Below are 25,938 nucleotides of genomic sequence, written 5' to 3' on the forward strand. Positions count from 1 at the left end.
CATTGAATGTTATCTTTCAGACTTTCTGTAAGTTTTCACAGATATTTGTTAATTGTAGGCTATCCATCATTACAGAACAAATATGGTGATGTAGTACTAACTTAGTATTGTCTAACGTTATGTCACCTTCAGGTGGTTTTTTTTTTTTAAACATAAGAAATAGCCAGTTCAGTGCCTAAAGTGCTCAATAATCATTGAAGTGTCTAAGCCATATCCAGTCTTAGTTTATTGTTTCCCCCCTCAAAGAATTTGGTATCTTTACAGTGGAAGTAAGCCCTTTTCTTGTTTGAAGGAGTTGCTTTCCAAGTAAGGCAAATGAAATGACGAGTCTTACATAGTTTAATCATTAGGAATTCCTGCTACCTTCCCCCAGTTAGAGTATATTCTCTTGATGCTCTTCTTTGTACATATTTGGACTACACACTATCAGTGAAACATTCCTTAATGTCTAATGAAACCACTCAATCCCATTTTTAGGACTTTTGTTGTGAAAAAAATAAATTAAATGTATTGGAAAATTGGGTTTGACCAGACTGACATAAAACAGTTACTTATTGAAAGAGCAGAATCTTTAAATATTTAAGTAAACAAACCTTGCATTTAGTAAAAATAAACTGACAATGGAAATTTTATTCATAGTTCACCCTAGTGGATAACAGTAGCAAAGCAGAGACTGCTTTTTGAGTATAGACTTCCACTATGTGGATCAGAAAGGGCTACACAATGTAGCTTTGCCCTCTGTCTTAACAGAGGAAAAGGGAGAATGTTACTCTTTAGCATACATGTTTAGATTAAAGGGTTATATCTGAATAAATTTATGCTACTTTGCCCATGGATTAAATTACAGTAATGAAAGAATTTCCTAATTCTGTCTTCCTCACATGAGTCAGTCCCCTTAAGGGTTCAACAACTTTTTGAACTCTTCAAATAATTTATTTAGGTCCTGAACACAGGGTAAGAATTGTGTTGGAATAAATTGTCCATTGCTCAATGCAATGTAGGGTTTGGTTTTTTTCTTCAATAGCAGGCGATTTGCAGATGTCTATATAGTTGGTTGCACTTCAGAGTCGTAGATTTGGTTAGAATGGACCTCAGGAGATCACCTAGTACTTTCTTCAGGCAGCGTTGTGTGTAGATGGACTACCTTGGCAGATGCTTGACTCTTCTGTTCTTAAAACCTCTAGAGAAGTAACTTTCGCAAGTTTCCTTAAGTGCATATTTATTTCATGCCTAAGCTGCTTTTGTCTCCAGTATATATTCAGTTGGATTTTTTTCCCTATTCAAGATAATTTTGTACTAAAAGACACCTATAGTTTCTTCATGCAAATTTAAAAAAACACTCTTTCTTTACTGGATTTTTATTTATCTACACACTACTTAAAGCGTAGTATTTAATTAGGACATTACTGAGGCTTTGAGAAAGTACTGAGTAGTTGCTTCCCTGTGTAATGACACTTGTTTTAGTAATTCCAAAATGAGTTGTAAATTTTTGACAGCATTTTGTTTGCTCATATAGTTTGCATTTCACTGTGCTCTCCAGACACATTCTTTTCTTTAGTGTACTACTGCTTAGTCAGCTATTCCCGGTTTTGGATTTGAGCTCTCCTTCAGTTAAACTTTGCCTTGTCAGTATCAGGCCATCTCCTCCATGTGTCTTGATTATTTGAACCCATGTCCAGACCTGACAGATGCTTCAAGTCCCTGACAATGATGTCCTCTGCAAATATTAGGAGTGCTGATATAAACTACAACTGTTATTTTCAATAAATTATCCTTTCATGTTAAGCCAACGTACTGGCTCACGTTTTGAGGACTTTATTTTGAAAAGTGAATAGTAAAGTAAAATTTACTTTTCAAAGCAATTTTTACATTTGCTTTTAGTCCATAAAGGACTGTTACCCAGGTGGTTCTATTTATTCTGAGAGCTCTTGCCTTGGGTTTCTACTGTTTTCCTGCACGATGTCGTTTGGGCCACTGTTTTCCAGAGTGAGCAATCTTCTATACAGACTGTGTGTTTGGAAAGTACTTCTGCTTACACAGTAGTGTTTTTAAAGCATCGTATTCCTACAATGAAAAGGGAAATGGTAAGAATCTTCACTCAAATTCTCTTAACGTGAGTCACTACACTTACCCCTTGCTGCAATAATCTGAAGTGTATAAAATGCTTTTTACATGTGAACTCCTAGAAATTATTTTACTGATACTTACTGGTTTGCAAAATTGCTAGGATAGGGGGAAAAGACGACCTGTGTGGTTATATATACTTAATGTATATTTGCTGTCTTTGTTCATAAACTGCTGTAAACTGCTAGTCACAAAAGCTGGTAATGAGAATTACAATGGTCCTAAATGTCAAATAGGCAGAACCTTGAACTGACTTGTGGTAGCTTTGCAACGAGGAAGCTACGGGACTGGGTTACATGCGTGGGGATCACCAATGCTGTTCTCTTACTGGAAGACTTTTAGTATTTTCTGCATGAGTTGTACTTCATTCTGTATAGCACGGTAAAGAAGTATCCTAACAGAAGCGGCAACCATTCAGTTGTGTGATCAGCAATATTGTCTTCAGGGTGTGAAGTTTAAATGTATTTTTTTTTTTACCTCAAATTTTCATATTGTATGTTGACTTTTAAAAGGGCTTTGATGTGATGTCCGTAAATATCCATATAGCCAAACTGCTAAGATACAGACTGTGTAAGTGGGCAATAAAGTGGCTGGACCATTGACCTCAATAGGTGTACTCTACAGTGCAAGGTTCAGCTGGCAGTCAGTTACCAATGATGGAGCTTGATACTGAGGACATTACTGCTTAATGTTTTCATCAGCAGCCTGGTTGGATAGAGAGTACTCTCACTGACTCTGCAAATGCTGCCAAATTGGGCAAAGTAGTTCATACATTGGAAGGGAAGACTGCTATTCAGAGGGACTTTGGCAGGCTGACAGGAACCTCATGACATTCAGCTAAGGCAAATGCAAGGCTTGCACCTGGGAGAGAATAAACCTGTGTAACAGGACAGGCTGAGCAGTGACTGGCTAGACTGCAGCACTGTAGAAAAGGCCTGGGGGGTCCTGGTAGACAGCAAGTTGAATGTAAGTTAGCCGTGTGCCCTTGTTCAGTAGGCTGGCAGCCTTCTTTGCTACTGTATGAACAGATGTGGAGCTAGAAGGTAAATGGTGTGATTTTCCTGCCCACACACACTTAAGCATTTGTGGAGCTGTAGCTGGAGTACTGTGTCCATTCTGGGCTACCCAGTACAAGGAAGGCACTGACATACTTGAGCAAGCACAGCAGAGGGACACTAGGATGGTCAGGGGGCTGGAATGCTTCTCACGTTAGGGTGTGTTTCTTCAGCCTTTAGAAGAGAAGAGAAAGGGGAAAACTAATTGCTGTGGGCAGTGTAGAGTTGACAAGAGCCAGATTTTTCATTGTTCGTAGTGGAAGCATGGGAGGCTTTGGACACAAATTTCATCACGGGCCATTCCAAACCCATGTAACAAAAAAAACTTTTAAACTTGAGGGTGATCAAACACTGGACCAGGTTACTCTCAGAAGTTGTAGAATTTCTGTCTTTGGAGATATCCAGAACTCAGTGGCCCAAAGCTGTGAGCAACCTGTGCTAATTAGACCTCCCCTGAGCAAGGGTTGACTAGATGGCCTCTGGAGCTTCCTTTCAATGTGTGTGATTTTATAAAAGAATAAAAGCCATCTCAGTTCATTGCCTTTGCTTGCGAGCAGCTGGAGTCCTGTTGCTGCTCAGAAAAAAATGGCAGTTTCTTCTTGTGCAGGAAGAATTGCCATCCCCAGGCTTTAGTTTAAAAATAATTAGTTGATGCCCAGGAGTGAGTGACTGTTGTAAGCCCAATGTCAATAGCATGTGTTGCATCAGCTAAAGTTAACTGATGTTTTTGTTTCCTTATGTGAGTTTGGGTCATGAAAGAGCATGGCAAGAATGACTCAGTTCAGTCCACTTTCAGCTACCTTCCAGATTACAGCATTCTTTTTTTGTTACCTGAAGCAAGATATTAATAATTAATTATGTTTCTTTTAATTATCCTACTTATTAGCACAGAGCACATGAATGCAGGAATGAAGATTTAAGCTGGCATCTACGTATTGGTTTTGTAGCTGTCTCAACATTTAGTTGCAATCAGCACATAGCTTTCCTACAAGAAGGAACCAGCCTTACTATAAAATAACAATATGTAAAGTGTTCATATAAAATTAGAACTAAGAGTCTTTTAAATTAGTGTGGATACTTTGTGTTGGAATACAGAAAACTTTGGCTGTTGAGAATTTTGGTAACATTAAATAAATGTATTTGGTGTCCAGAAACCTCAGGTGTTGATTAAGAGGGCCTCCCTTCTTGCACCTGCCACCATTCTTATTTAGGATTTCAGGGCCTTAAATCAGTTGCTTTAACATAGGTAAGCAGTGCTATTTGAGATGTTCTGGGCTGTCCTGGACATCTACGTGGACCTGGCAGATATGGCACAGGGCGTAGGAGAAACAGTGTGCCCTTCTGGATGTCAGTCTGAGAGCAGGCAGGTTGCCCTAGGACATTAATCTCAAGTGGCAGCAGGTGCCTATGTTTAGACTGAATGCAGTGCTAGGTAATATGACCTCTTACCAAGAAGTGAAGAATAGCTATTATAACAAACTGGTGAGACATTAAAATTAACTTTCTCTCTCTCTCTTTTTTTTTTGTTGGGATTTTTTGTTGGGTGTTTTGTTTATTTGTTTTGGGAGGTCCCTGTGTTGTGTCCCATCCCGCAGTTAACAACCATGGGTATGTGTTTAGACAGCCTTCAGACGGAAAGGTCTGTTTTTTGATTCTCCATGTGCACCAGACTGGCATCTGGTGTTGTTCCACAGCTGTACTGAGTGTGTAAGGTGAGCTTCAAGTACAGATTCTCTGTGAAATCTTCCTTGAAGGTATGAGCCTCTGGAGAGAAATTGTTTTAAGTCTTGAAACTGGTGCTGGCTGACTGCCTTCGAATTTTCTAACTCCCTGTGTGCAAGTTGTCTCAAGGTCTTTATTCTGAAATCCCTTTGGTTTATAGTTTAATCCTTCTAGGGTTATATAAGAGGTAAATTAAGGCATGTAACTGTTAGTAGCAACAGCCTAAATGCATATGCTATCCTTAAATTAAAAAAAGATAAATTACCTATCACGAAGACTTGGGTGTAGCCTTTTGGGTGGAAGGATTATAAACCCCCAGTACTGGTAAAAGGGGTGATTTTCCCTCTCCTGCTTCTTTTTTCCACTCAGTTGTATATTACTATTTCTTCTGTGCTGACCTTAGTTTGTGTTGTTAGGCAGTCAGTTGGATCAGGAAACTAATCCAATTGAATTTTCCCCTCTGTAATTTAGCTTATTGTGTCTCTTGAAATATTAGTGTGCACATGCAGCCTTCTTCCTGATCTGTACGTTACAAGGTAGTATTTTATTTGTAATACTTCTCCCATAGCTATAAGATTTAATAACATTTTCCTACAAATCGTATTTTGCTAATGCTGCTGTATTACTGATGTATCCTTTAAAAAAGAAAAGATTAAACTATATTTATTAAAGAGCATAGTTGTATTTCTGTTTTCCTGATAAACCATGAGTATTCAATAAAACCTACACTTGAAATAGTGGATTGATCTGGTACATGGTTTTAGTTCTTAGCATTTGTGTTTGACAGTTTTGTTCAGTCACACAGAAAAAATAGCATGCCAGGCTGCAGTGCAGTAGGTTCACAGTTTTACTTGAAGATCAAATTTAAAAAAAGGATTTAGAACGTGTAACTGAACACATTTGTATGTTTTTGTTTACTGGGTGACTAAAGATTGACATGTAATAAAAATGAGTGATAATTATAGAAACTGCCACATGAGATTTATTTTTGGTTTAGTTCCATGATGCTATGGTTGATGAGGTGCTGAAGTTGGTATGCTATTTCTTTGCTCTTGATTGACCCTGATTTAAAAACAAACAAACCAAAAAACCACCCTAAAAAAACTAAAACAAAATCCACACAACAAAATACCCACAAAGCCCCCCAAACAAATCAAAAAGCAGACAACCCCCGCGCAAAACACAAAAAGTGTGGTTGAAACGGATTTGTCATTTTGCCTGTATTTAACAGATATCTCAAAGCAGAAGCCAGGCTTTTCCTTACATGAGTGACCCTGGATTTTTGCTTTTAAATGTTGCAGATGTATGCTATCCTACCAAAGTAGTTTGTGATTTTAAACTTTATGTACAGATATTAGACTAATATTTTCATTGCCAATCTGTAATTTCAGAACATAGGAGGGAAACCTTGAGTGTATGCTCAGCCAGAGAACTTAACTCCCAACAGTTAACTACAGCCATGGCTATGTAGTAGTTCAACTGTTGTCAATTATGTGTATTTCTGTTTGTTTCTGTATTTTTCTGGAGTTGAATTTGATCTCCACTGCCCTCTGTCTAAAAGCTGGCCTGGGTGGGGTCTTAGACTGAGACTAACATTAGGGGTATTGACTACCAGTTAAGATGTTTGCATAGGTAGCAAATAACTTTCTCTACTGAATAACTTAAAACATAATAGAACATGCTCTCTTGTTAGAGCCAGAGCTAATTGTCAAGGATGGGACAGTGTCAGTAATGACACAGGAACACTGTCTCTGCAATTTTTGGTTGTCTTCCTCCCGCAGGCAGAAAGGCAGTGGTGTGAATGCACAGCATGGAAGAATGGAACTGGTGAAATCAGGAGAAGAATGGCTTTAAATGACTCTGCTGTAGTAAACAAGGGAGAAGTATATGAGGTTGTTTGGTACGGCGGAATAGCAGATGATTTCAGTTAGTATACTTCAAGTATATTTGGGTCATTTTGGGGTACATCTGCATTACTGATGGTGTTGCATAGATCTTCAGATCCAAAACTTCCTTATCAACACTTGGAGTGTACCACTTGCTACATGCATCAGATGTGCAAAAAGCTCATAAATGCTGAGACTTACTAAGCAGTTCATTAGCCTAGATCAGTGGTACCTGGCTGTGGTGAAGATCAGCATGACTCTCAGTTGCAGTCAAGTAGCTCTGGTGGATCAGTCCTTATAAGCACTAGTCTGTTTCTACTGAGCAGGCTGTGCAGCATCTCTTGCAGAGCCCTCAGAGCCAGGTGTAGTGTGATGTGGTTTTAGAGAGAATGGGTACATCTGCAAGCTGTAGGCAATAGTTGCATAATTTAAAAAAAAAAAAAATTTAAAAAAAAAAATTATTGGAAAGTTAGTGATTCATGATTGTCAGCTTTATGATAGAAAAATAGATGAGAATAAGCATATGTAGTTCTAACTATCTATTTGAAGCTTATTAAAACCATTTTAAAAATAAGCAACACATTTTTTGTAGAGCTTACAAAATTATGCTGTTGTGAACTAGAGGAAAGCACACTGGCTTAATGTCTTCAACAAGTGCGTGTATGAAGTGTTAAACCAGCTTTTGACAGCACAAGTCCTTTTTGGATGGAGAGGAAATACTTTCAGCTGATTCACTTTGATTTAGTTTCCTGTCTGTTTTTTAAGTTGAGATATTACTGGGTAGCAGTTTAAAACTGGAAGGTTTGCTCTCACCTTTCCAGTCTGAGGGAAAAATAAGGTACTGAAGGCAGAGATCTGTTTTTTGTCTGATTAAATTATTTAGATTTCAGAATTAATCAACTGACTTCTTAGGCAGTGCTTCCTAAGAAGTTTTAGATACAAAACATTTTGTATCTTAAGCCTTCATCAATTGACTAAAACTGATTTAAATGTCTTCTTTTGTCATTTTAATTGAATTACTATTCTGAAACAATTCACTATAGGTTGTAAGTATTTATTTATATCTTACTGGAAATAGAAAATGAAGGGTGACATCAGAAATTAAGAAGCTGAACTAAAGGCCTATCAGTATGTGAGTAGTATACCTTGCTAGGAAAACTTACTGGAAACATTTGCAAACCAATGTATTTTAATGAAAAATAAGAAGTACCCTGTTTTCCTAATTACGGTACAAATGTAATATGTAAGTTTTATGAAAGATTGCTGAGTTTAAATGAAAACTTGCTGATATTTAAATTATAATAAAATTGGCAATATAAAACAACTCACCTTGTCCATTAGCGTTCTGTTCAGTGAGGAAAAACTGCATTAATCATAATGTACTGCAGAGCCCAATTTCATGTGAGCCCCTTCCTCCTGCAGTGTGCCTTTAGCAAGGCAGCCTGCCCCTCTATTTCAGACGTTTTAAAACAAAAAAGCTAATTGGTGCTCTGCCTAGACATTTAAAATTGCAAATAAATCCTCAAGTTACAAAAGGATTAGCTTTGTTTTACAATGGTAAATAAAAAATACACTGCCATTTTTCTTTAGTTTGATACAAATGGGTGGGTCAATGAACCAAATAATTTCATTTTAAATCTGAAACACTACTTAGATTTACAGTCCAGAATTAATCCTTGGCATGAATCAAACATTAATGTTTGTGATTTAATAGTAATAATTATAAAATTTCAAAGAAGTGTCTCCAAAAAGCAAAATTAAATAGAGAATCTTTTGTTAGAGGAATTTTTAAGTAAAAATAATAAAAAAAAATTTAAGGAAAAAATGCTTTTATCTCAGGAAAAAAAAAAACAAGGAAAGAAAGTGTAATTTGTAGTTGAAATAGAAGTCAGTGAAGTGCCCAGCCAAGGGACTTGATTTTAGTTCTGAAATGAGATATGAAAAATTCGCATTCCCCACTCAAACAAACTATACTAGAACTTACACTAGAGTTGAGCTGTGTCAGATGAGCCAAGGTGCGTCACAGATTTTCAGACCTGTAAGCTTTCTTCTTGCGCCCAGAAGATAAATATTCATTTTGGCCATAAAATGCCTTTAGGAGAAGGACTGAAATCCTCAGTTTGATCTCCAAATCCTGTGGGAAAACAGAATTTTTTCAAAGTCAGGTATGTCTTAACATTAGCTGTATCAGGAGGACATTTCATACGCAGCCTTCTAAACCAGCTGGGATTTCTTAGGCAAGGGAAAACTAATTGGAATTTCATAGACAACCTAACCTCCTTGTTTTCAGGTAATTAACTGTAATGTCCAGCAGAGTGCTAGTAAAGGTATGAATAGTAGAGGCTAGAAGATCATTAGGGGGGAAGGAGATGGTTTCCTAATCAAATGGAGATTATAGCATTCTTAGTTTTCTATTTGTTCAGTTACACTGGTGAGGTAATTGCTTGACTGTTACTTGTTCTGTATGCTTTCCTTTGTAATTTGTTTCTTACATCTGTGCTAGGTTTTTATATTGCTCCCTACAATGTTATAATTTCCGGGACTTTTTTCCTCCTCTCAATGTTTAAGTTGTTAAGTTGCAGCTTGTCTTAAGGAGTTCCTGCCACTGCATTCAGTTGCAGTCTCTTTCAGTAGAGACTTAATTTCTTTAAGTAATTAATTGAAAAAAGCCGACTTGCATTTTCTGCTCCAGATCAGAACTTCTCCTTTTGTCTTTCAAGATCTGATCTATTAACTGGCTACAGTCGCTGGGGTTTTTTCCCCACAGGAAGTATAATGCTGTCAGTGTCTTAAATTTAAAATTATTTTTTTTCTTTTACAGACTGAGACAACTATAGGCCTCAGTTCATATCAACAGAAAAGGTAAGCATGATTTTATAAAAGTTTAATACAGTCATCCTATTGCGAGATTTGTGATATTTTTCATAGGAATAATAAAATTTTATTGTAAACACGATCAAATAGAAATTGCGTAATTTTGTCATTTTCCTGAAGCTTTCTTGAGAAAGGCGTGGGTTTGTTTACCTGCTTGCGTCCTTTTGAAGAAAAACTTTATGGTGTTACTTTCGATAGATTCTTCCCCACCTCCCCGTCCGTCTGTCCCATCATCCTGTCCTCCCCTCCGAAGACATAATCTGTTATCAAAGAACTTTGCATGTATAGTGTCTGAGAAGGAAAAGAAGTGGCCTCTTTTTCCTCTGGTCCCTAATTTTTCTCTGGAGACTCCTCAAATACTGCTGTGTATTTAATGAGTACATTGAACCGTAATAATGAAGCTTGCTTCTTATGCAATAGCATTCAATAAGCTGTCATGTAAAGCATAGCTTATTTTCAGTAAATACAGCTAGATATTTTTTCACAGGCTGTTTCCATTTCCTTCCCAGGAAATCTAGTAAAAGGACTACTCTTCTGTCATTTCAGATGGGTTTATGAAAGGTTCTTATTTTGCTATGTATGTAGTCACTTAAACAAGGGCTTAAGAGCATTCTCTTTGCAACAAGTTTTGAAAAATCTCTGAAAAAAAAAAGCAACATTTTATGTTTTACACTTAAAAGCCTTGATCCTATTTGTATCGCTTGCTTCCAGTCTGCTGCCTTCTGATTAGATACAGACCTAATTCTTGCAATGTAAATCTCCTGAATTGTATGAAAATACTATAGACTTCATCTTAACTAGTACTAGGTTTCTAAGTAAACTTGGAATTCAGGATTTCAAGGGGAGATTGAATGTGTAGGTGCTGAAGAACCTTCTGAGGATGTGGCAGGTCTTTCAGTCCAGGGAAATTAAAACATAAATTCACATTATCATGATAATGTAAAAGAGTTAATATTATGTATTGAAATAAGGCAGTTATTTCATATTTTGAACTGAAGCTTGAGGCAATTTGTGTAGTATGGTAATGTGAATTTTGTCAAACTTGTACTATACGAACTTCTCACTTGCTTTTTAATTTAAAAAGTTTAGCCTTGTAATTCTGCATAAAACTTGAAAATTTGCGGTGCTATACCTTCCCAGAATCTGTTGTCTTTCCCCTTCCCCAGCAATGGGGGCTTCTCTCTGCCTTTCAGGACTTCTACCCATTTATTTCTCATCTATGAAGTCCCTCAAATTAAACTTTCCACCCAGTGCTTTTACTAAACTATTTGTTTTCTACTTGCCTGTTAACATTGGATTAAGCAAGCAGAATATGCATTTCATTAAACTGCTCCCATAAATAATCCCTTGCAAAGGTGTATTCAGTACTGTTTTTTCTGTTACCTACTTATACATACTCTATATACACCTCCGTGTGTGTAACTGTACTGTGATAGGAGAATGAAGTACCACATGTTAAGTTACCATGCATTTAGAGTTACTTGCATTTAATTTTCCAGGTTGCTGTCATCATATAAATAATAACATTTTGGCCAAGGTAAAATAAAAATAGCTTTTTAAAGATCAAATTACAATGATGCACTTCAAATAATTTGTTTAATAATTTGCTTTTGCTATCTTAAACTGCTTGTGTGAAGCCCTGCACTTGTTCCCCAGTAGTGGACTCAGACTTTGCACAGCAGTAAAAGAATTTCTTACATTTTATTATTGAACTTTTCTTCTATGTTGAAAGATCAGTAAGATGATCCTTAATGCTTCGGGAAGAAAACAATCAAAGCAAATAGGTTACAGAGCAGTATAACTAATATTAACTTCCAAAACTAAACTTCAATTTCCGTAAGCCAAGTAGCTTAACTAAGTGATCATTGTGTTCTTCCCTGTCATGGTTTGTAATAGTAAATCAACTGGACTTCTGGTCATTCATAACTCATAAACAGCATGAGTGCTTTAAGATGCTGGTACCCCAGTTTTTGTTTACCTGTCCTTCCTGCCAAGGATTCTCTCTCCTGTGAACAGAGGAAGGGAATATGTGTGCCTGTGGCCCAGCTGCTGCAGTTCATGGTCTAGTGATTTATCCTGCCAGCAATGATGGGTTTGTACGTGGTTGTGAACTGGAGCTGTTGTGCTGAGGGTATTTGTTGCATTCTTCCACGGGCTGTTAGGGGATTGCAGAATGGTAGGGGACACAGCTGTGGACAGGAACTTAAACAGCTGTAGCTATGCGCTGCAGTATGTCAGTCAGATTGCATGTATGAAAACATGAATTTAGGAATGATAGTTGAAATTCTGAGAACCGTGATTGGTGTATTTTATGTCTTGGGTAAAGCCAGACTTTATGGAAACAGTTTAAATGGAATAGTATCTTGTTCAAATCATTGAGTCTCAATGGCAGAAAGAAGGTGCCTTTATTGGCACTTATGTATTATGTGCAATATTTTTGTCTCCCAGGAAAACAATTTAATTTGGTTCTTGAGAATGAGACTGAGGTCATGGATTAGATATGCTTTCAGGATTTTTAATTTTGATTTCTTACCTAAGAAGATTGCTTTCTGTCTTTGAAATTTCAGTGTTCTAAAATGTGTTCTAATAAAACACAGGTTTACAGATTTGAAAAATCCGCAGGTTTGCCAGGAGAAACAGCCCATTTGACTTCAGGGTGCTGGCCTATTTGGGGTTCAATTACAATGTGATAAAGATCTTCATCGCAAACTCTTTGATGCCATATTACAAAGTAAATACCCAATTTGCTGTCTGTCTTTTTCTTTCTCTGTCATTATTGGTTTTACATGGGGCCTTCTTTCAAGTATTTTTCTAGGTGATTTTTTTTTTCAGTGGCGTTGCTAAAAACTCTAGGTTTCTGGTCCACATGCTTACCTTCTCTAGATGACTTGTCTTTCATTGTCCTTATTAGAGATTATCATATCTTTTTGGTATAGCTTACAGATATTTCTTCCCTATTTTATTTGGTTCTTTGATCTGCTTTTTAACACTGGTTGGAAGGAGGGAAGTCATTTAATTTGTTTTGTTCTTGCCTGTGGTCAGATTACAGTGAATCTATTGAAGCTTCTCCCTGTTCTCTCCCCGCCCTTTCCCCAGACAGCCCCCTCAGGAAACGTTAGCTTTGAAGTTTAACTTCTGATAGAATTAGTATATTTTCATGATACAAGGTTAATGTTGGCATAATGAGCCAACCACTAGCTGGGTGTGGTTTATGAAAACCTTTTGTTGCTAGTCTTTTCATTCATCATTATAGCAGTGGCTACTGCCAGATACCAAAGTGGTCAAACGTTTTGTGGGAGTTCACTTTCTCACTGAGGCTGTGTTTAATACCAATATTTCTAAAATAATACTAACTATAAAAATTTAAATAAATTTTCTGATATATGCAGCTCAGCCTTCTTTTTAAATATTAACAATTCATGGATGCAGTCAGGGAAATATGATTGGTTGCTTACTTTTTTAGCCAAAAATGTTCAGTCCAAATTTGAGGTGGCTCTTTCAAGGACATTCTGGCACAAAAAGTACCCACTGTGAAGTATTCGCCTATTTGTCATTTTAAAAAATCGTAACGTTATTTTTGGACACGCTTTCATTCTATCTTGTGGTAATAGAAATAACAAAGTAGTGTCTTTCTAAGAGATTGCATTGCTAAATAAAATAATGAGATCTCTTGCTATTTGATGTTTAATGCTGTTGTCTTTATTTCTTGATGATTTATTGCACAGGAGAGGATATAAAACCCTTTAAACAACTGGTAATGTGGGAAAAATACATATAGATTAATGCTTAGATTTGAATTTTCCACAGTAGCAATTAAAGATGGTACAGATAAGATTGCACAGAGCACAGACCTCCTCCAGAAATCCCAGAACACCTAGAAAGGTGAAGTGGGGACACAGAAACAGTTACTGCCCAACTTTCAGAAATCTTTAAATACTGTATTTGACAAGCATTCTCTTCATTTCCAAAGGCAGAGATGTGCACGGATTACTTAAAATTTGGTGCCTAGTACTCTGTGATAAACAGCAAAATATTATATAAGTGCTGCAGAATGTCCCTAGACAGAAGAAAATTGTCTGTCAGCACAGATGGGTGTCCATGTCACCTACAGTCTTTCCAGGCATTGAAATTTTGACCACCTTTATAACTGCATCTGTGACTTACCTTACTGAGACATGAAGTTGCACTTCAGTGAATTGCATCTGGTGGTAGGCTGCTTCCGCGTAGCAGCAGTACGGTAGTTAGTAGTTGAGGTAAATGCCTTCTCAAATGGGTTACAGAGTGGATGGTACAGTGAGGGTAATGATCGTGTCAGGGACTGTGTGTAGCTCACTCTCAAGTCTCATTTTTAATATCAGAATTCTTGCAGAAGGGAAAAAGTGTTGGGATCATCTTAAATCATTACCAGGAACTAGTCGTTCCTGAAACTTCATAGGTTCAGATGACTCCTGGCCAATTCTTGCTCTGCTGGAGCTTGTTGGCAGAGGTCAGTAGCCCTCTCTCATTCAGATGCATCTTTTCCCTTTCATGTTCTTCTTCTTGACTTTGAAAATTAGAAAACTTGGAGGGGTAGGGAAAGAAAAATGTTTAAATTTTGATATAAGACTGGAAGCCATAGCTCTACATGCATACAGTAGTAATTAACTTAAATGTCATTATGCTGTAAAGTTGCCCTACCCATGGGTGTATCCAGCCTTCAGTGAGCAAGTGCCCAGCAGAGCAGACATTATCATCGTTTTGTAAGTCTGCTGCAAGTTGACTCATGTTGGGCCTTTCAGTAGGCAAAGTTTGGGAATTCCAATATTGCTTGTTCCCATTTGAATCTTATTACAGTTGTTACTTTTATTATAATAGTTGGCATTCATTATGATGTGGCTGCCTTCACCAGACTTCAGCCTTTTAGAAATTCTGTGTTGTCTAAATGGCTATCCAGGATAATATAGCTATGCAGTCTGAGAAAATGTTGCTTAAACTCTTTGTGTATGTCCTGATTGTTCCGGTTAGGTCAAGTTACTCTTGACTGTATTTTCAGTGAGTTTGAAATAAAAGTCTGTGTTATTGCTTTTGTAAATACTGTAAATTTTTCTAATAACTTTTCCATAAAAGGAACTGGTAAGTCCTTTTACCAATATTGACCAATAATAAAAGAGGTGCTAGCTGACTGTTCAGAGTTTTGAAATTGGAAGAAATTGACAGTACTATTTAAAAAATGATAATTGAAGAAGAGTAGTTTCTGTTTAATGTTACCTTGACAATGGAGATACATGAGCTTTTTGTCCTTTTCAGTTTAAAAATGTACTGTAAATGTTTTTTGAAATTGGACCATGAACTTTGGAAAGTGAGACAATCACTTTGAAGACTTATTATCAACTTGTTTAATCCTTTCAAAATATCTCTGGTACTATAATTTTCCAACTTTATTATCTTGTGTCCACTGCCTTTGTAAACTTCATTTTTGTTCAGCACGTGTTCCATGAGGTTTGATTTTTAGCCTGAGAAAGTATACCCAAGCTCTCTTATTCAACAACTGTAATGAATCACAGGAGCACTTAATAGTAGCAAAAATTGTAATTTTCTATAGATGTGAATACAGTTCTTCCTATTGGTGTAGTTCCTCCTATTGGTGTGTCTTACACCTTCACTTGTTTTGTGATCTGTATATATCCAAATGTATACACGTGCATGTGCGTGCACACACGCACGCGCATATGTAAGTGTACGCTAAGGCTGACTGTACTATGTCTACTCTTTCCCCAATAGTGTTTTACTTTTATTATGTGGATAAAGCTATTATTATTGACTAAGCTCTAAGTAATACTGAAGATGCTTCGACATCCAAACTTAGCAAGCTGTAAATCAATCAGCATGAATAGATCTTTCTATTTAACATGTTATACTTGAAGTGTGAAGATTTGGTTGTGGAGTACTAGATTGGGTCATTGAGACATTGTATTTAAAAAAAAAAAAAGCCATTGATTTGTTATACTTACTTGTTATATTTGTTGCCCAGATTTGTGCCATTAGAGAATACAGTTTAGGTTTCATACCCTATTCTTAAATTTTTACTCCTGTAAATAGCTTCCTTGTTGAAGTGGTTCTGGAGTATGGAAAGACATCTGAATTTGATCGATCAGTAGTTTTCCTGGAACCATACTGGACGGAATTAGATTGAGTTCAAGGCCTTAGCTTTTATAAGGTGAGCCACATGTGCCTGTCTGAGGGCATCTTCCACCTCCTGTGTTCTCCCTTTGAGACAGAACTGGGTGTTTCTGCTGCCCTGGCTGGGTTTGTGGAGCAGCTTTGCTTACCCAGGGTACATGTCTTTGGGCGGCTAGGATTGATACAAAGTCAGAAAACAAAGATCTAAAAGGAGTGCTATTTTGATGTTAGTAACAAAAGCATTTAAAGAAAAAGGAAAGCTGTTGGTCTTGAGCCACTCAGGAGTCATTGATCTTGAGCCATACTTCAGTATTTCCTGTTTATTTATTTTACGTTATTGTCTCCGTGTTTTATGTTTTATTGTACAAATGATTTTTACTCAGCCCAAAATAAAGTGTTACTGAACTACAGAGGTACTTAAGTGTGGTCACAATCACATCATTCTGAATAAGAAAATGTTTCAGTCAATTAAACTGTTTTTGTATTTTTTCTTGTACCTTATGTTGTGGGTTACTGATTGTGCTCTATATAACTTTACTGGTAAAATAAGGAGTAGTAGAGAACATATCCAGATACTTTGTTTTCACTGCTGGATTGTTTGAGTGGTATTTAAGATCTAGTCTTCATCTACTAGCATTCTCCTAAAGAGTTCCCAGTGGGAGGTTAGTATAGGCAAAACTAAGGAATGTTTCTAGAGCAGAGTCTGTGCCTTCTGGAGATTATGAGATTTTAGACATGTATAGACATAGGCTGTTTTCTCCCATGTGGCCTCAGTACCATCAAATAGGTCCAAGATTGTTTATGTACTAGTACAGATGTAGGTAGGGAAACTCATGATGTGTATATGTTGCTGTTATACATAGAGGAAGATGTTTGGATATTGCTGTGGAGGATGATATAAACCTATTTAGATTACTTTTTCACTTAGCCATCGCTATATAGAGGAAAACTAACACTTCAGTTATGTCCATTTCCAAGATAAGTAATCTTGCATAATCTTTCTTGGAGGCACCACATAATCATGTAAGTGGCTGGTAAAATTTTGGTATCCTGACGGGACAAGTTTGTCATGCTGTTCCTTTTTTTTGGAATTAGTTGCTCTGTTATTAGTATTAATTAACATTTTGCTAAGAAAGGGCAATTTGAGATGGGAAGGGAACAAAAATGTATCATTTAACAGTATCTTTAACAGCATTTTAATTTTTCTTGCAGTGTATCCCTGTATCGGGGAAATTGCCGACCTCTCCGGTTTGAGCCACCAATGTTGGATTTCCATGAACAGTAAGTTGGAAAGTCTTTTCACCTGTTTAGTTAGACAAATAGAAGAAAACATCTCAAGACCGTTTAAAACTGATGGAGAAGGCTGTGTACATAAATTGCATTGGCAGATTGTTGGTAAGTGTAGTTGAGTTACTTTTTCCAGAGAGCTGGTGTAGTTAGGTCTCTGTGTGATCTTTAAGACCATCAGCTGCCACAGTTTTGGTAGTGTAGGTGCTTGTACTTACTTCTTGGGTATTTGTACAGCTGCTGTGCAGACCAGAAACAGTTTTAAGTTGAGAACTTAATGTACTGAGGTGAGGTTACCTTTCTGCTTGTACGTAACCCACATCAGAGAACATCTACTACAGCATGTCCGTTTTACTATCGCTTTGGTGGCAAAAAAAACTTAGTCAGTAGATCTGCAGTTACTGGAACGGTAATGTAGAGTTGTGAAAATACAGCCTCAAGGGGGACAAACAGCTCCCAGGAACCTAGCTCCATGCTCCCACCTTGCAGCTGGTTGCTGTTTCGATTCTCAGTGGCTGAATATAATAGTTTACAGCAAACTTATCTGCAGCTTCTCTAAAAAGTAAAAGAAAAGAAGGAGGAAGTAAGTTAATTTTGACAACATACCTGTTTGTAATGGGTTCCTCTGAGAACTACTTCAGTGTTAACTTTTCTTACCAGTAGCTGGTTACTATGTATAGGTAGCTACAATCATACTTCTTTTTAAAGGTCAAAATTAGTTCTGGAATTGGTGTGCATGGATGCGGCTTCTGTGCATTACTGATACTTTGACACAATGTAAATCGCACTGAGGACACTTCAAACATTTTGTTAACAGCTCAACTTGGAAGAAAGAAAACAGTCTAGGGTGTGCCTTAGTGCAGTATTGCTTCCCCCATCCTCAGCCAGCACTGCTGCTGGATGAAAGGCTGCTTTATTTACAGATAAGCCACAGAAGATTAATAAAAATATAGTACCCTGTGTCTGTAGGAAAGACCATTGTACACTGTGGTGACTACAGAGATGTGCAAGGAAATTACGCTGGTGAGTGCAGTAATCTCAAACTTGTAGAGCAGTTTGCTCTTTGTTAGAATTATTGTAAACTTACCTGTTGATTTGGTTTTAAGTGATTTAAAATAGTAAAAGCTTTCAATTCATAGTCATTACAGAATTTTACATTTGAAATATATTTTATACTCCTTATTCTAATATGAAGATATGTGTTTTGGTGATGTCCTCTGAAATATCTTGCTTTTAAAGGTCATCGGTAGTTTGCATGATGGTCTGAAGAAAGCTACGTGTGCCGCTTCGCTTTGTGGATTTCCAAAGACTTTTTTTTCTCCTTGCTAAAAATAGACACCAGGCAGTATAGTAAATACTTTAAGCTGTTCTTCATTATATTTTGGCTTTATGTAAGCTGTTCTTGTCAGAGCTGAAAGCATTGAAGAAATAGTGTAGATCAGTATGCTGTTAAAGTAGTGCATCTCTTACTTAGGAAGGGCTCTGTACTGTAAATGCAGAACTGTACTGGGGGATCGCTGCCTTCTATCAGTTAAAATAGGGTACCTGTGTGTTAGGTCTTGGTTCATGATGTCTTCTGTTTGGTTTTTGGTGGGTGTCTTTCCCCTTTTTTTATTTTTTCCCCAACCGTATATGATAATTTAGTTTGTTTGTAGTTTAGGTTATAATCTCAGGCAGAAATCATATTCTGTTTTATTAGAACTTCAGTCAGATGTCAAAAACAGTTTTAGAAGAGATTTAGATGTGGAGCCCCAAAGTCAAGTTTAAAATCTGTACTTAGGCATTTAAATAAAAGTGAACCAACTCTGAGAAATGCTGAGTAACTCAACCTTATGGTGGGAACAAACTGCAGGTGCCAAACACCTTGGAAGTCAAATAATGCAGATTTAAGCTTTTGGCTTTTTTGCCTTTTAAAATAGACAGGGTTTTCACATTCAAATTCTGGCTTTTCTTTCTTTGTTAATAATGGATTTTAGGAAAGGCATATTTAGTTTCTGAATAAGTATTGTGCCTAAAGAGTGTTTCATTAATAGGTAGTATGTAGCATTTAGTAGAGCAAGCTTGTTCAAAGTTCATGTTTATGCTGAGCTATCAACATGTATTATTCCTAGGCTAAAGCTAGTTGCAATATTTAATTTCAGTTGTAAGCTAACCCATTCTTTCTGGAACACTTTTGGTCTGGTGAGAGTGCGTGGGTTTAATCAGATGTTTCAAAAACATGCCAACTTGAGCACAAATAATATTTATGAAAAGTTATTTTATCTAGGGATCTCAGAAAATCAAAATCGGCATTAAGCTGATGAACAGGTGCAGTAGACACTTCCTGTGTTCCATCTGGAGATGAGATTACAATGGCCTTGTAATTCTGTTTTATAACAGATGAGGGGGTTTAATGCTGTTTTAATATAATAAATACTACCATATTCTACCACTTTGAAGGCAGTCCAGGTAATCTCACATTTATCAAAGAAATGTATGCTGTATGGTAGAATATGCAAATCTTTAGCTCACTTGGAGAGATCCCAAATGTTCTCTGTATACATTAAGCCTCTGGGAATGGGGTGGAACTGAGGCAGGTTTTCGCGTATCGCTGCTCCAGGGAACTGCTTGGACTAAGTGGAACACTCATTTGGTTATTTAATGTGAAAGCCTCCTGCTTGTGTTTCTGAAGCAACAGCAGTCTTCCTCTGGAAGAGATTTTGCAACATGTTAGATATCAGAGATTCCGGGCTTTAAAGAAAACAAACAAGCAAAAAACCCTCCACCCAAAACCAACTCCACAACTAGCTGCCTTTAGTCTTAGCTGCATTCTGTTCCTTGCAACCTCTCTTTTAATCTGTTACTCTCCCAGGTTATTAAATGGGAATGGAATAATTGAGGTGTTCTAACATACAAACAGTAACCATTACGTCGTCTTCCATAGCTTTGGGAGTCAGTTGCTCAGAGGCTATTTTGGCAGAACAGTCATTATCTATATGGCTTTCTGTATTTGAGATGGGTCTTCATATTAGAGCTTTGGCCCATCTGGGTGATGACTGAAGAATACTGTTGCAGGGCAGTTTGTATTCAGTTCTTGAATCCACTTTTGGGAGAACTTGAGTCTTCATCAATCTTGATGCATTGCTTTCATCTGTGTTAATTCAACTCCGACTACATGAAAAGGAAAGTTTATAAGTTCTTCACAATTAAATTTTTGGTAGAAGTAACTTTTGGTAGTGGAACACTTGGGTGTTGAATAGTTTAGGATACTAACACAATATAAGGTAGAACTGCTTACCATCAAAATTTTAAAATGTGAAATCATTTTAAAGATTAAGCTGATATCTTGCCCCTGCTTCATAAAAATGATTGGTAATGTATGAAATGATACTTTTAGCAAAAGTAATATTTTAATCCTTGATCAACATATGCTTTTATGGTGGGTGGGAAGTTCTTGCTTCACTCAATTTGAGCAAGGTCCCATTCTCTAGCCAAAGTTTTCTCATCAGTAGGACAGTATTCTGAAAATCTGTTTTTCAGTTTTCTGTTGATAAACAATCTTGATTTGCATTTCCTTTGAAGTGTTATCCGTAGGGGATTTTTGTAATGTTTTCATGTTTCTTGTTTGTGAGCTCTAGTATTTGGCAGGATATTCCATGAAAGCTTGAGCTGGCCTTGAAAACAATTGCTTGGTAATTTTCAAATATTGAGACCTCCTTGAAGCTCTTCAGACCTTATGTTACTTGAAGTAACACAAGAGGATGGGAAGTTTAGCAAATTGGTCTGTTTTCTTCAACAACTCTAATCTCTCAACAGAATTTGAGATTGCTGGAATTTTTTTGAAGTGTTGCAAAATGAAATTTTCATTTCCCTTGAAGTTTGTTAAAATTAAGACACTGTTGACAGTAAACTAAGATTTAGTCCAGATCTACCTCTGTTTTTGTTAGCCTGTCATGCTAGACTGCAGAATGTCGCCAAAGCAAATAATAGTTTATTACACTCTAAGATTCATTCAAATCACAGTTGGTGGCATGGCTGGATAAGACTCTACTGCTGGTGTTTTGTATACGGGGTTTTGCTAACTGTTTGGAAAAGGTATGATTTGTTGTATGAGATCAGTGTTAGCTTTCTAACATAAAACGGAGCAGTTGCTCTGTTTAGTAGCTTACATAGACACTAACTTCTTGTCAAGTGTAATATAAAAGAACTTTCTTTATTTGCTAAAATCTAGTGAAATCTGAAAGCTGAGAAACAATTGGTCTATAGGCTAGTGCATATACAAAACCAAACCCCTTCTGTTTTCTTTTGCTTTTCCGAGTTAGAGACACATTTGCATTCTCAAACTTCAGTTAAAGAAGCGACTTGCCTGTGTCATTGAACCAGTGATGCATACAGTTCCATGTGAAACAGGAAGAATGCTCTAGTCACTAATTCTCTAGTCTTGTACATCATGCAGACTTCCTTCACAGGCAAATAAGGAACTAGTGTTTTCTTTAGAATGGGGTACAAAATGCTATCCCTTTCAGCCTCTAGAGGTAACTCTGTAAGACCAGCTCGTTTCATTTCATTAGAAGTAGCTGGATACATTATAAGTCAACACCCAGGTTCTTAGTACCTGATTTTGTATGTGTTCCACATTATTACACTTTTGCCTTCTAGGCATCTGTTCTTCACTTCTGCCTGACACAGGATACTGATTTAGCCCACGTGAAGCTTTTGATATTCTGTGCAACAGCTGGTCTTAAAATTGTTTCAGCAGTTGCCAAAGATGCTAGAAGAAAAAAAGTACTTGGGGAAAACATATTTGCTAAACTCTCAAATTTATGAGGAGTTTACCTGATTTGAATCTTTGAGTCTCTTTGTCTATATTCCCAGCATTCCAAAATCTAAGTAGGAAGCTTTTGGTTGACTTCAGTTCTCTCTCCAATCTCATTAGAAAGAATAGGAGATGGAAGAAGAGGAGTGTGTCTGCTCATTCATGTATCCTTTGCTTTTCAGTAGTAGATCTGTATCAGGTTTTCACAAATCAAGTGAGCATTTTACAGAGGCATCTAAGCTATATGCAGTAAGAAAAAATATAATTACTGCTTTGAAAGGGCATTTTCTCAATCCATATTTGCTTCACAGTGAGTAGCTAGATATTTTTATAAATTAAGTTTGAGCTAATAAGTCAAGGACTCATCTTCCCAACCTTTTGCAGGAGCTGGTTTCCTTTGTTAAAAGATTCTACCTCCTGATCCCTAGAGCAGCAATTAATTCCATTACAGGGACATGCTTACAATACACTGCAGATACTAACTCAGACTTTGGAAAGAGTTGAGTTGCAGCAGTAAAGAACATGAACACAGGCTTCTTACTCATTTGAACAGGCACCTCGCCCTTGTTAATTACCATCTTCTCATTTAGGTTGTGGTATCTGTTTTTTATCAGTGTAGGTGTACGGAGTATTATGCAGGGACAAAAGATCAAGAGCAAAATCTTACGTGCTTTGACAGTTCATGTTTGCCTGAAGGCGTATGTGTCTGTACCAGCTTCTTGCAATGAAAAGTGCTAGCTGTGACTGCTCTGGGAAATTCTGCTGTAAAATTTGGCACCAGTTAACACTACTTGTGCAGGTCATTTTGGCTTGATAATCCACAGCCCTGGAGAGCATCCCGTACGTGATTATTGCTTGGGATGGAAGTTCATTAAAGGTGTTTGGTGCACGCTGCTTTACCTGGATTTCACTGTGTCTGATAGCAAAAAAAAGGAGTCAGGTTTGTCCTATTTGTGTAGATTTGGCTAACATCAGGCTTAAAGAATGTAAGGAAAGCTGTGTCTGAACAAGACATAACACTGGACTCATGGTTTCAAAATCAGAATGGTCAACAAAATAACAAAATAAAACATAGCCCTAGCAATAGAATTCCTTTATAGTGACTTCTGCCTTTATCACCTATAATTATACTGTGGTGGTTTAGTCTGGAATCTGAAGTTAGTGAACTGTGATGTCTGTTGAGGCTGCTTCCCTACTAGTTGTTTTTATAGGCTTTAGCCTCTCAAATATACTGTGTTATGTTCCCCTCTTTTCAGAAATAGAAAAGGCCTTAAAAAGATTGTTCATATTTGAAACATTTTCTGGGGTGATGAGTTTTACTTCCAAACTACCTTTGTGACAGGACCAGGCTGGCACTTCAATATTACCAGTTCATTCAACATAGTTTTCTTGGCTTTGTGATGTTTCACACATTAGGCATCATTAAAAATGTCACTTAAGATCAGAGTTGACTTAAGTTTTCAGTACACAGCCCTGTAGAGAGCACAGGTGGTATGCTAGTCATGTCATTTGCTCACATGAAACACAGTGCTTAACATCTACCTCATCTTCACTCACTTCCTGCTGTTGTGGTTGGTGAGGACTGTTCCGCTTGATTCTTGGTTTTGGCTCTTAAGCTCCTTTTATGAAGACTGGTTGGAGTGCGTTGTAATGGAGGAGGAGCTACTGAACATGGTCTGGGGAAGAGAATTATCCAGAGGCTGCACTGTGGCAGGCAAGAGTTGCAGCAGGATGCTGGGAGCATGTCTTCCACTGAGGGGAATGGGAAATTACAGTGAGAACTAGGGAACAGACAGCTGATCCTCAGGAGAGACCGAAAGAGCTTTCTTCAATGTTGGAGGAGTTGGACTCTTTTTGTTGTTGTTGTTGTTGGGTTTTTTTTGTTTCTGTTTTGCTGGGGGTGGGCTGCAGATGGGGAACTCTGGAAGGCTGGCTCTCATTCACATTCCTCTGGTCTGACAAGCTTTTCCCTATCAAATGGAGAACAGGTGTGTAGGTTTACTGTTTGATTCCATTGATCAACACTGTAGCAGTTACAGCTGTTAATGCAAAACACCACAGCTGATAAACCATTTCCCTTTCTAATATATCCATGTATACTGGCAACAGATACAAATACTTTTATGTTATGGCTTAACCTGGATGTTGGATTTTGTACAGGTTTTAAAAGGTGAGGGGATAAATTGTCATCTTCATTACTAATTAAGTTAGAGAAGTCAAAATGAAGGGTTTTTTGACAGTGAATCACAGAGTCAACAAGTGTTTGCTGATGGAGTCATGAAATTAAGAGTACTCAGCAAACAGAGCAGAGAGACTTACAGTAGTAGAGTGCAGATATATTCTACTGTTAGTGATGATGCAGTTTATGGAAGGTTAATTATGTCTTTTAATTAATATCATGGTCTTTAGTATCCTTCTGTTTAGTCCATGTTTCATAAGTAGGAGGATCTGTCTGTTAATGCAATCTCTTTGTAAATTGTGGTATAGTTTGATTCTGTCACTAAATCCTCCATTCAATGCAACCTTTAATTTACAAGAAACTTATGTTGCTCTATGTATTGAGAGACACACCCCCTCCACCCCCCAAGTTGAAAAACTGTATAAACAATAGCGCTTATTAATGTGACCTATTAAAGTTAACTGAGGATGGCAGAACATCTGTTATTGGTCATCATGACTTCAGGTACTACAGATAGTAATTCTTCTCAGTAGTTTTGCAGTCCTTGCAATGTTTGGAGCAGGTGACATGGGAGGGAGTGCTACATGGACGATGTGTAGCCTGAAAGTTAACTGTTTTAAATTCCAAAATCTAAGACGGAGCAAATTGTAATCTACACTCTTTATTAGTGCTTTGGTGCTGATGCTTAACACCTATGTGTTAAAAGGCATGAAAAAATTTTGAAGAGATACCAAATTCTGAAAAATAATTGGTGAAACTGAAGCACTTACTGTCACATTGGCTGTTGCAAGCAAAACAGAACAAGCCTAAAGCTTGCGTTGAATAAATTGTTAGTGTGTTGTGTTACTAAAAGTGTGCTGTTGTTTAACTGTTTGACATCTGACTTATTAAATTCTAGAATTTATCTCAACCATTTATTTTTTCCTTAAGATTTGAATTCAAATGCAATACACAAATAAAATAGTTGTTGCCGCACACGTCTGTCTACTTAATTCTGTAGAGCATATTATAAAATATAATACCAGAAAAATTCTGGGTTCTGATTAAGACTACTTACAGTCTGTCAGGAAAAAAAATTGTGCTTAGACTTTTGTCTAGGGTATGTTGTGTTTATTTTAAGTTGCTGTGTGTAACCTTTCTTAAGATAATTATTTAGAGGTTCTAGCACAGGAATAGAAAACTTCTATTTCTATTCTACTGCTTCTGATTCTGAAGTGAAAACCTGAAAAATAAAATTTCATTTTGGATAGGTGCCATTCTAGAGGATGATACGATGTTAGGTGAGCCTTCAGGAAAAGTAATAAAATAATGGAAAAGATGTTAACTAAGTAATTCTTGAAGGTAGAATTTACATATGTTACTTGAAAAAACGTTTAATGCCAAGCTCTATTACCAGTGTTCCTCGGTGTTAAGTTCCTATCTGGTTTAATGGGCCAAAGCCCAATGCTCTGTTTTCTAGAATTCTAATACTTTATACAAATGTTCACTTTCTGTTTCAACAGGCCAGTTGGGATGCCAAAAATGGAAAAAGTTTACCTACATAACCCTAGCTCAGAAGAAACAATTACATTAGTATCAATATCTGCTACAACATCACATTTTCATGCATCATTTTTCCAAAATAGGGTAAGTAATTCTGCTTTTGCAAAATGAGCTTTTCCTTCCCCCCTCCCCACCCCAAATGGGAGCTTGACTTCCCTCCCTTCTTTAAATGAGCTACTTAATGTAATAATTACATACATAAAAATATTAAGATACTGCAGTTCTCGATCTTGAATCAGTTACCAAGCAAATTTGAACTGAGCATGGAAAAACACACAAACCCCACTAGAAGAGAAGGAATGAAATATTTCATAG

General features: G+C 37.1%; 1 protein-coding gene across 2 annotated transcripts in view; it reads left to right on the forward strand.

Moving 5' to 3' along the window:
- The window catches only part of TMEM131 (transmembrane protein 131), a 102,106-nt gene that overhangs the window by 23,544 nt on the left and 52,624 nt on the right, over positions 1–25,938 (forward strand). For both annotated transcript variants that reach the window (XM_064438530.1, XM_064438538.1), the window contains exons 3-5: positions 9,609–9,649; positions 17,033–17,101; positions 25,584–25,707. In XM_064438530.1, the coding sequence (XP_064294600.1) occupies positions 9,609–9,649; positions 17,033–17,101; positions 25,584–25,707 (234 nt within the window). The remainder of the gene's footprint in view (positions 1–9,608; positions 9,650–17,032; positions 17,102–25,583; positions 25,708–25,938) is intronic.

Source organism: Phalacrocorax carbo, chromosome 1, assembly GCF_963921805.1.
Source record: "Phalacrocorax carbo chromosome 1, bPhaCar2.1, whole genome shotgun sequence".
Taxonomy (NCBI): domain Eukaryota; kingdom Metazoa; phylum Chordata; class Aves; order Suliformes; family Phalacrocoracidae; genus Phalacrocorax; species Phalacrocorax carbo.